At 30.6% G+C, this 12,318-nt stretch overlaps 1 protein-coding gene across 7 annotated transcripts in view; it reads right to left on the minus strand.

Annotated features, from left to right (window-relative positions):
• Window positions 1-12,318, minus strand: part of LOC132729282 (phosphofurin acidic cluster sorting protein 2-like) — a 49,573-nt gene that overhangs the window by 11,045 nt on the left and 26,210 nt on the right. The window contains exons 10-14 of one of the 7 annotated variants that reach the window (XM_060715002.1): window positions 9,020-9,070; window positions 8,541-8,579; window positions 7,589-7,681; window positions 5,956-6,153; window positions 473-577 (exon numbers count right to left, since the gene is read on the minus strand). In XM_060715002.1, coding sequence (XP_060570985.1) covers window positions 473-577; window positions 5,956-6,153; window positions 7,589-7,681; window positions 8,541-8,579; window positions 9,020-9,070 — 486 coding nt within the window. The remainder of the gene's footprint in view (window positions 1-472; window positions 578-5,955; window positions 6,154-7,588; window positions 7,682-8,540; window positions 8,580-9,019; window positions 9,071-12,318) is intronic. The other 6 variants (XM_060715003.1, XM_060715005.1, XM_060715004.1 and 3 more) reach the window with 6 other exon arrangements.

Raw genomic sequence — 12,318 nt, forward strand, 5'->3', positions numbered from 1 at the left:
CCATTATGTAGTATTATAACTTACAGACCCTGCCATTATGTAGTATTATAACTTACAGAACCTGCCATTATGTAGTATTATAACTTACAGACCCTGCCATTATGTAGTATTATAACTCACAGACCCTGCCATTATGCAGTATTATAACTTACAGACCCTGCCATTATGTAGTATTATAACTTACAGATCCTGCTATTATGTAGTTTTATAACTTACAGACCCTGCCATTATGTATTATAACTTACAGACCTGCCTTTATGTAGTATTGTAACTTACTAACCTTGCCATTCTGCTGTATTATAACTTACCACAACCTGCTATTTTGTTGTTACTATCACTAAATGACCCTGCCATTCTACTGTTATAGCACATAACACAACCTGCCTTTTTGCTGTTAATTTCACTAAATGAACTTGCCATTCTGTTGTATTATAACTAACTGATTATGTCAATTTGATATTATAGCACTTACCTGACCCTGCCATTCTGCTGTATTGACTAAAAGTAAACTGTCAGGAAGTTTATCATCTGAGCCTCCCAGTACCAAACTTAACTGGTCCAGTAACGCTTTACGTGGCTGCAAGTAAAAATACATCAAATTAATCAAATAAAATCTGATAATGTACATGAGGCTGCATTGAGACACTGTTTAAGATTTACACCTTAATATTCAAAACGTAATGACTTTGGGAAAATCCTCTAAATTTGTCAGGGTAATGAAATCCTTAAAAACTTACCTAATGACATGACGGGCCAATAGAAAGCAGTGAAAGTTATCAGTAGCATGTCATGCAGCTATAAGATGATCTATGAAAAGTTTAAGCATTCAAAACTTATCATTACAAAATACACATGATTTTAAAAAATGAAGAAGCAATCTTGAATGAGAAATTTGTCAAGCAGTATCATTGCTGTTAAAAACCAGTTATCAATCATCATTCATAAGTAAAAATAATAATTTTGTAATTTAATTTATTAAAGTCAAATATGCATTCAGATAAAAAATCGATATTTTTTCCCAAAAAAGACAATAACCTAAAAGTTTCATGCTCATACCATAGAAAAAAATCATAAAATAGATATAAATTAAAACACATCAAATACAAAGACCATGCTAAAGTTCTCATGCTTATCTCCCTTAGTGCAATCAATATAAATATATCAAAATAATCATCAAATATAAAAACAACACATCAAAAACATAAAGGCATAACTAGCTTTCATCTTCTTTAACTCTTTATAACATAATTTATACATAATAGGGTTTGTGTGCCAAATTATGACAAAACTTTTCATACATATATAAATTTACATTTTTATAATAGTGTGTTAAAATATTGTAATAAAATAATACAATAACTAATATACAATTTGTGGGAAAATACAATAATTATTCGGGTGAACTGGATAAATGAGTATTATGTTTTTAGATTAAAATAGGGTTTATTTTCAGTTTATTCCTTCAGGCAATTAACAATAAGATTAGTGGTTTGAATCATTGACCATTCTGTAGCAATGCCAACTAATTCTCAATATTCTCTTATAATTCTATCATCTTCATGAAAACAGATAAAACACTTTACCATATTGGTGATATATATATTAATATATTGAAGCATATGTAAAAAGAATTTGTCAGAACTGTGAGTTATTAACTTAACTTATGGTCATCAAGTGCTTAAACTGGTTGTGGAATTAAAACATGGAAATAATAAAAAGATTGGAAGTGCACTGTACAGGGGTTCTAACTCACAAATGCAAGGAACACATATCAGTTACAATTTCTTTTATCAGTAAAGTCTGATCCAACTACAAAGTGTGGCTGCTCATATTTAAGAATCCTTTAAACTATATTTATTACACATAGATTATTGACAATGAAATTTACACAAGTTATTTACTTAACTTTAGCTGAGTAAAGTCAGGCATCTGCCAAAAATTTATAGCTGAAACAGTCTTCTTATCCCAACAACTTAGCAGGGCTGCTCAAATTTTAAGATGTATGACGTTATAATCCTTTAACTTATTTAATATGGGTTATTTACAACCAAATTTGAACAAATCTATCACTAATCTTTAATAACTTAACTTTTAAAGTTGAGCTGAGTAAAAGGTTAAAGTTAATGTATAAGCTGTGAGTACAATTATAATAATAAAATGTGTTTTTTTTTATATCATATTTCTTTTTTAAGATATATGACTTGTATATTTACAGTATAATTACACAATGAGCTTAAGCTACACAACAGATTGACACAATAGTATGATATTTCAAGGAAAATACAAAGGCAAGAATAGTTACAGAATAGTTGATCATCATATAATCTTGAGACCTTACATAAAGTACCAATTAGTGACACGATATTTACCTGTCTTACATGTATATACAATGTATGTTGTATGACTGAGTATGTGTAACAATGAGGTTAGGAACATAAATAATGTATGTAACATCAAATGTAAGTATACAGGTATGTGGAGATACTACATCATATACTTCTTAATGTATACATCATATCGTCATATTGACTGGTATATGTATTAATTTTGTAAGAAAATTCATAACAAAACTAACGTAAGAGCAACATGTGAATAACAGGTCAAATGTTGGATTAGAGTCACTTGAATGTCTCAGGTATAAGTACTTGTATCTCAATTTATGTTACAGTCAATTACTCTCACAAGTCACTATCTGTTAGCATTCAAGGCTGAATTAAATGGTAATATAGTAATTGATGTAAAAAGCAAAATAATTAGTCACAAAACTTAACTCTAATGAACATGGATCTGAATTAAAGAGTCAAATGGAATTGAATTAAAGTCACATGGAATTAAATTAATGAGTCACATGGAACTGAATTAATGAGTCACATGGAACTGAATTATAGAGTCACATGGAACTAAATTAATGAGTCACATGGAACTGAATTAAAGAGTCACATGGAATTGACTTTCACTGCCACACAGCAATTAATGTTTATAAGTCACATGACAAGCAATTTAAGAGTTATACGAAAAGTTTGAGTAGCTGTCAAAGCAACATGGCAGTTGACAAATGACATGTGTGAACTATCTAAAATATATTATTGTCTTAATACTTCATATAACATAATATTCTCCTCATAAAAATACTATTTTGAACTTTCCTTAATTCACCATTCATATATTATAGTGTATATACATGTACTTAAAGTGCCAGAAAAAAAATGATATACCGGTATAACAAGACGTCATAAAAATATGCAATGATATTTAGAAAGTGCATTATTTCGTAAAATAAACATCAGCTAAACATATTAACAGTTTCAGACAGTGTTTTGTTAAATATACAAGAATAAAATATTTGCTAGAATTTCTTTTGAACATTTATATTCTTTAAAATGACATTGTTGGCAGAAAACAGGGAAAAAACTTTTGTGCTTTCAGTCCCCTGATATAGGGCTTGTTTGTGTGCCAAAGGAAATGGAAAAACTTTGAAAATTTACCAAATGAAGAATTTGAATTCTGTCATCATAATTAAACAGTTATTGTAGAAACATTTCAGTGAATACTTAAGTATATGGATCTGGCTAATATGATATTTCTCTCAACAACATACAATAATTGTACTTTTGCAAGTCAGTAAATAACAATCTTACTAAAATATTATCACCATTCTTAAGAAATCAAATATATCTGGGCAAAATGTGTTAATGTATTATATAATAATCATACTTCTAACTGAAAGGTGTTTATTTCAAATTTCCTGCATTTACGTTTATCAATTTTATCTAGGCAAAATGTGTTAATATAAAAATCCTTGTAGATATTTACATCCTAAGCAGGAGACATAACATTAACACATTTCTAATTCTACTATCTACTATAGGTTTATTCAAATTTGCATTATAATTAATATTGGCAATGTGTTAATATATCAAATCTACAGGAGACATTAAGCTGTTGTTTGTTTCATTAACCTTTTTCACGTATTCAGTCTATAGGGGGTAGTTTCTTAACATCATTCTGAGAGTTACACTACTGAACCTTCCTCGCGCTAATACAAAGCATCCGGGATCGACTCGCCAGAGAGTACTGGATAAGTCATCGATCTAACCCGACCAGCAGGACATTAAGCTAACACATCTCTAATTCATGAAGTCTTAAACTAAAGGTGTTTATTTCAAATTTCCTGCATTTCAACACATGAATTACAGGGTTTGTAAAGACATCCAATGACAAAATTAAGCATTTTAAACATGTTTTCCCCATTTTTCAAGTACAATTTGTTGCACACAGATCATTTGTGACCAATGTGAAAACAGTCATAAAATATTGGAAACTTTATTTTTGACTGCTAAATAACATACATAATACATTATGTGATATTTTAATATATATCTGCATGTATAGTGTAACTAAAATATTCTAGTATGACCATCATATTTTATTGTAGTCATTGTTCATCTACTCTCATTATATACATACTTAGTGTAACAAATATCAGTAATATGACTAGCAACCATAATTATTATCCTGGTTCAATATGGTAATGTATACCCTTTAATATAGATGTGTAGTATTTTCTGGTTACCATTTTAGGGTTTCTACAGAAGAACAACAAGGGGTGCCGCGAAATTATGGTATATCAGTACCCAAACTAGTGCGAATCAACTGAAATTTGTCCTCAAACTGTTGAGCAAAAAAATCATTGATTTGGTGCTAAATTGGATTGTTTTTTTGTTTTGTTACCTTTCAACTTTTACAGATACGCTTTCAATCATTTTCAAGCATATTCGCAGCAAGTTCAAGCACTTTTTAAACATTTTTCAAAACAGAAATAAAATTTAAGGACTGTTAAGCACTTTTTTTTATTTTTAAGCACTTTTATGAAAGGAACTCAAATTTCAGCACGTTTTAAGACTATAGGAATCCTAAATTAATATAATTTATAGGAAATTCCTTATTAATAACTTTCTTATGTGAGCAAAAGCCAAAACACACAGCAAAAAGTTTATAGAAAATTGAAATTCTATTGCCTATCCTAAACCTTTACAAAACAAAAAGCATAAAACACCAGTGTCACACATGTATTGAAGCAGACAGATTTAGGAACTTGTTCATTTCACAAATGACATAGAATTAGCCAGTTAAACACAGAAAATTCAACTGTCCACTCTTTGATTTTCAAATGATTGAAATCTTAAATGACTACAATTATAAATAAACTTCCTAATGAATATATCAGGTTAATTTATATTCAGAATTTCTAACACCTTTTCTTCCACAAAGATCACAGAATCTTATTTTTTTACCAAATTAAAATTATTTCTAAGAGTTAAATTTCTGTATCTAATACAACATTGTCCATATGTTCCATTTCATATTTTCATACAGTATGGTAAAGTTTAGGGCACAATACTAGCATAAAAAGGGATTGATTGTTAACTCAAACACCATTTTATCAAAATCTTAAAACAAAATAAAAATGTAAATGCTAAACTGGTATGGTATATTATTAATAAAATATCAGTACCAGTCACCATTTGTTTAGAATGATAAATGTACAGAAGTTTTTATTTAACCCTTACCTTTCTGTAATGACAGTGAATAGCCTTTACCAAAAGTATTGAGCCAGTCACGCTTGCACTTCTGTGCAGTTTGACGAGGCTAAATACTATAGGCTGACTAACTTAATATTTTATTCCCGATACCCCCAACAGTTATAATGGACAGTCCAAAATAAAATGGAAACTGGTCAAGTCCATTTAAGAAATTCTGCAGGTTAAGGGTTAAAGAAAGTAGGTAAGCTGCATATTATAAAGCAGTGATAGTGAACAAAAAGCCGTGTAGCAGTCTAAGATGTTGGTGCAAGAAATGAAGCAGTCTATACAATGTTTAGGATCCAGTCTAATAGACAGAGAAGGGTGTACCAGTCTGGTGCTCTAGAAAATTTTCTAGAGCCAGTCTACTGACCAGCTGATCCGCCAAGCCCATGCTGTGACAACGTTCCAAGTGACGGTGTTCTTTACGCTCTTTCTTCTCTTTATACGAGGTCGCACGTTCCCGCGACACTGCTTTCTGTGGGTTGGCTAGAAACTGAGTTTGGTGTACTTGGTGTACTTGTTTCTGTGGCGTGCTCGGTAAATGTGTGTGTGATTTACCAGAATTTGTCTACAATTCCATACACCAAGATACAATCAGGCTTTATTACAGAGCTACGTATATTGCCCTAAATAAAACTGGATATATACCTTAACTTCTATCACAATGGCACATTTATCAATATTATCTTTTTTAACTGACATATCAAACTTTTATTTCTTCAAATTTTCATTTGCTTAAATTGTAAAGAAAGCATTGAACACAAATGTATGTTGAAATATTTCTTTCAAATATCCAGTTTTACATTTTTATATGGAAATAGCTCAATATAATTTGAAGCATTTTAAAAAATACTCCTGATGCATTCATCATGTACAGTCAAAAAAAATCTTTTTTTCCTATCAATGTTTTTTTTACTTTTTCACATTAAAAAAAAAATACTTCTGTCCTATGAGAATGCATCAGTGTAAACAAAAGCTAAGTTTGAAATATATATTTATCAGAATGAGCTAAATTAAATAATAATAACCAAAGCAAAATAAATGTGGGATGTCAAACTGAGCTAAATACAATGTTTAATGATTGTAAACTTAATTAAAATAGACACTGAACAATATGAAGCATTATGTTGGTATACTCTTACTAAAAGTAACTTCTGCAAATAATTTGTTGCAAAAAAATAAATCAAATGAAGGAAATATATTATATGATTATATGAAAGATACAGAAGTAGAAAAAGGAAAAAGAGAAAGATAATATATACATAAATATGTTTCAGTTTACCAAGTTGCTGAATATGATTTAAAACTAAAACCAAGCTCATTATTTACATTAAATATTCCAATCACTTATTTTGTGTGCATTATCACTAAAATCCCCAGATTTCACAATCATAAGATTACTTTGCAAGAATCATGAAGAGTGATTGTCCAGTCTCTCAAGAACAAGTCTTTTTTTTCTTCTTAATTCTGGAAACTTTATGGGAACTTTACAAAGTTTACATATTTTACTAAACCTTTTTTAGAATAATTTCAGACCATTATTAATCATTATGTGTAATAATTTTGCCGAGACCCCATATATCACAACCACGAGACAATGTTTGAAGACTATACAACAACATCAAGCCTTTTACAATTATCCTTCAATTATCTTTATGGTGAAGGTTTTAATGTTGCCATAGATACCCTGGCCTGTAGAAACACTGACCATACAGATACAAGACATTTAGTAACTATTTTCTTTTATGCATTGTGAATAGTGCACACTTACTTTAACAACTTGATACAAATACATTGACAGCAAAACGTTTATTTCACCAAATGCACAAATATACCACAGACATCACTGAGTAAGAAAAAAATTGAAATACAATAATGTTACTTCTGGCAAATAATGAATTATGTGAGTTGTGATCAGTAAGAGGTACAGTGTGTATTATTATAATACTGCATCAACTTTGGTAACAAGAATAGAAAACAGTGAATAGAAGTGCTGGGTATACCTCTTGTTGTTTCACGTGCTCTGTGTTAAATGTTGGCACCTCTATGCTTGTTGCCATGGCAACTTCGGAGGTTTCTGGGTCCGTGTCTCTCTCCTGTTAGTGAATGAGTGGCGTAAGACATGTATGTAACAACTAACAAGCATACAGTGAAATCATTTAATATGTCAATGTTCAAGTAATTTTTAAGCCAGTCTTTTTCCCCTCTTTTTTCTGTGTCTCAATGTTAGCACATAGTAAGCCATAATTAAAACAGTCTTATCCCACAATTATTTGAAAATAATTTCATTTCTATTGGCTAAACATGTCAAACTCCAATTCAAATGACTTCACAGTATACTATTCATGGCATTACTGGACAACACAACTTATCAACAGGTAAAAGTACTTTTATTTATGACTTTGAGACACTTATATTTAATGAAAATTTATCATAACTTGTATTATAAACCCATTTAACCATGGCACTGTTGCAATAAACTTGAGAAATATTTTCCAAAACCCAAACATTTTCAAATATTAAATATATTGTTGATGTCCAATAATTGTAACATTAAATACATATAATGATCTAAAAAAATACTAACATTTTATACACATACATCCTTCAAAAGAAAACAAAGGAAATTAAATAATTTTGATACTATATATTACTGTAAAATAAATTAATTTCTGAATCCATGCTTTAAAGTTAAGATATAAAATATAAATTTAAAAAAAAAGTATACGAAATTCCATGCCAACTTCATGCCGCATTAAATCATTCTATAAGTAAGCCAATCACAGCAATGTATGTTTTTTTGTAGGCGTAGCTTAAAATCAGCTGATCATATAATGCAAATGAAGAGCACATGCATGCCAAGGTCGGAGCAAATATAAAATCAAATATTATGAAAAGGAGCAAATTTTATGTAGAAAATGAAACACAGTTTATCAATTAAAGTAGGGATAATACTTTGCGTTTAAGTTCATCAAAACTTATCCTGTGATTTCTCTGTAAATTATTCAGAGTTTAAATATTTTTAATTTCATATCATGTAAATAATAAATATAAAATGGCAATATTAATATAATATTTTCCTCAGTTTCATCATTGGTAAGTTTAAAAACTTGTGATTTCAACTGTTTACTAACAGTATAACAATAGAAGTTGAAAACTGATCATGATAGTTTGCAATGAATATGTAACATATATGTACATAACAGAGAAAAAAATATATATGGTCTTTACATGGAGATATAAAATAATATAACTATAAATATCATGTAATGTCATTTAATACATAGAACTAAAGTATTACAGAACAGTCTATTTTAAAATGCAAAGTTGTTATCTCCTATCCCAATATTTCTTTTTTTATTCTATAGAAAGAAAGTTCATGGGTTTATCAATAAATAATGGTTAATGAAAAGATGAAATGGTGTAAGACTTACGGCTTGACTATTTGAGCTATCATCACTTCCGAGATTTCGAGAAGGTAAATCCTGTAACAAATCATTCAACAACTACAACACAACATTAAACTATGCACAACTAAATGATGAAACAGAATAGTGACCATACACAATTACCTGGCTACGATTAAACTGCAAAATTTTGAATGATTGACATGCCCCGATTTTACATTGGAATAAACCGTTAGTTGCGTAATTTACAGGATTTAATAATCAGTATACTAACACTAAGCAGCTGCCAGTATAGAGTCTGGTCAGACTGAATTCAAGTTCAAAGAGGCTTGTCGCTAAACTAGTGACAAAAGGTTTTGCTGTATTAGTTTTAGCTTTGTAGGTATTAGACAAAACATATATAATAATAGTAATTAAAATCAGTCTGCTATTCAAAGGCTTGTAATTCATATAAAAATATGTAGAATTGTCTGGCACAAAGCTCTTGAATTGGAAATCCCTCTTTTTTTTGGCACCATTTCTTCATCATAAAGTCTAAGGTAAACCTGGCCAATATCCTTGACAGTTGTAATTACAAAGCATTTTCATACTTTTTATTTTCTAACCAGAAAAGAATACAAAAAGCCTTAACAGCTGTTGTCATAACTATACTACTCCCAAAAGCTTTTAAAATCATTAGGTTCCTAGTTTAAAAATTTCGACTTTTCAGACAAGCCCTTTTATTCTATTTTACCAGATTAGCTAAATTGATTAATATTCTATTAAATTGTGTCATAAATGAGTTTTATAGCCACCATACCGCTTGCATCATAATCTAAATGAACAATTAACATAAACATAAATCAAATTTAACTGATTGATTTGATTTTTTACAGAAAAGATTGACTGAAGCAAATAAATATGAGCCGTGTCACTACAAAACCAACATAATGGGTTTGCGAACAGCATGGATCCAGACCAGCCTGCGCATCCGCACAGTCTGATTAGGATCCATGCTGTTCGCTATCAGTTTCTCTACTTGTAATAGGGTTCGTAAGCGAACAGCATGGATCCTGATCAGACTGCGCGGATGTGCAGGCTGGTCTGGATCCATGCTGGTGGCAAACCCATTATGTTGGTTTTGTCGTGACGCGGCTCATATATCATTTTACCTAACCACACAGATGTGTACAAACGTTATCACCATACTTTATACACTGCATGCAATAAATCCACGACAACAAAATGGGGACAGGATTATTCTTATATTTGATAAATGAATCAACTGTTTTTATATTAGGCCTAAAAAAAAAATTGTTTTGTTCGGGTCACCCGACCCTACCTAATAATATGCACCGACCCTACCGTTTTTTCGTGTCCAAAAAAAAAAAAAAAAAAAAAAATCCATGAAAATACCGTATTATTGAGGTACTCAATGAGCAGGTGAAGGGCAATTCAGGCGAAAATTTCGCTGTGTATATTCCATTTCGCTCTCCCAATTGATCAAAGAGAAGTCAACATCGCCGATAAATCTTAATTCCCAAAGAGTAATTACTTGCCGATGTAAAGAGCAGAGATTGTATCCGCCCATATGACGACTGCTAATTATCATTATCCAATCAGAGCATCGCTATAATACTACCCTTCTACCTGTATGCAAAAGCGATAGACCGCCTACTCTAAACAGTAAATAATGAGAGCATCGGTCCGAAACGGGTATATTTTGCGAGTTTAATACGGGATTTGGCGATAATTATAGATTAATTTTTTCGATCATCTAAACACGTGCAAATCTTCCCTAATTGATATACACGCGGTGTTAAACCGAAGTAAAGGCGATGTGCAATGGTTTTTCAAGGCTATCACAAAATTTTTAATCAATTGAAAATAATTTTATTTGGATTTTTCAGTCCGTTAACATAAATTTAAAAAAAATTTTTATTCCTTTCAGTCATGGTTGGTAAATCCCAAACCCTAGCATAAAAAAAGTTTGATTCGAACACCAACCGAAAAAAATTAAAAACCCAATTTTCCAAAAATCTTATGATTGGTATTTTTGGGAAACAGTAGGGTTGCATTGTTATTTTTTGTAGAAAATCCCCAAATTTGCACAGCTTGTCGCCGTCAAACATCCTAAAATCAAATTCATGATCGGCATGCGACATATGGGTAGTTATATGTGCTCATGAAATAACAAAAAAAATTTGTCGGGAAAAAGGGTTTCTTATTTTTTAATATAATTTTTTTAATGCATAAATAACAAAGTTTAAAAGATTTTTTAAAATTTGTAAATTTCCAAAAAACATTATTTAAAGATATCCGAGTTTAACTTTCATGAAAATAAAGGGAGGTAATTTGAAATTTTATTTTCTATAATTTCTCAGTCGAATTTTCAATAAGAAATGAATGAATAATTTTAGGATCAAATATAATGTGCACAAATGTTTGCAGACAATTTTCATATTCTTAGATATTTAAAAAAATTTTTTTATAAGCTAATTATATGCACATAAAATATGACATTACAACATAGAAGATCATACAAAAAATTTCTGTAAACAGAACAGGATAACAATATCCAATGTATCTTCGTTAAATGAGGAAATAAAAATATAAAGTTAAATTATTATCAAAGTTTCTTACACATTATTATCAAAAATATGAGAAAGCGATAAATAGATTTTGTTTATTCTAGTAAAGATGTTAGCCATGCATGTTAAATGCATAACAAATTGGGATGTTTCCCTTCTGCCAGATTTTTTCCCAGGAAGTCAAACTCCCTAAAATTTCCCCAGATGAGCCTGGGTACGGGACAGGTTTTTTCGCCCCCTTTTGTTTCAAAAGGCGATACACTCAAATTTGTAAAAGGGGGTGATCTTCACCAAAAACCGGAGTTTTAAAATTTTTACACCTGAAACTTTTTAAAATAGAAAAATTATTGTGCCCCCGGGGGGTTCAAAATTTCCATACTAAAATTTTAAAATACATCGCACTGTTAACGGGGCACCTCTTATCGGGGGCACTGATTAAGGCCCCTTTTCGCTCCCCCGAAAACATCTATTTTTAATCTGTTTTAACGGTACCTGCTTTCCGGGCAAGCACCTAAAAAGTTCCGAACTTTAGCGGTCACTTAAACGGTCAACCCGGTGAAACGGGCCGGCAATTTTCTGCGGTCAGCCAGGGGAAACGGCCAAGCAAACTTCTGTCATTTTTTTTATGACACGGTCACGGATTAAAAAAATACTTTTCAGGGGCTAATATTAACCAAACCAAATTTTAAAAAGTTTTCATAATTGCCTCCCCGGGTAAATTTCAAAATTTTAAATTAACGCACTTTCAATTTTTTT

This window comes from Ruditapes philippinarum, unplaced genomic scaffold (assembly GCF_026571515.1).
Source record: "Ruditapes philippinarum isolate M1 unplaced genomic scaffold, ASM2657151v2 ctg17_1_1_1_1, whole genome shotgun sequence".
Classification (NCBI taxonomy): Eukaryota; Metazoa; Mollusca; class Bivalvia; order Venerida; family Veneridae; genus Ruditapes; species Ruditapes philippinarum.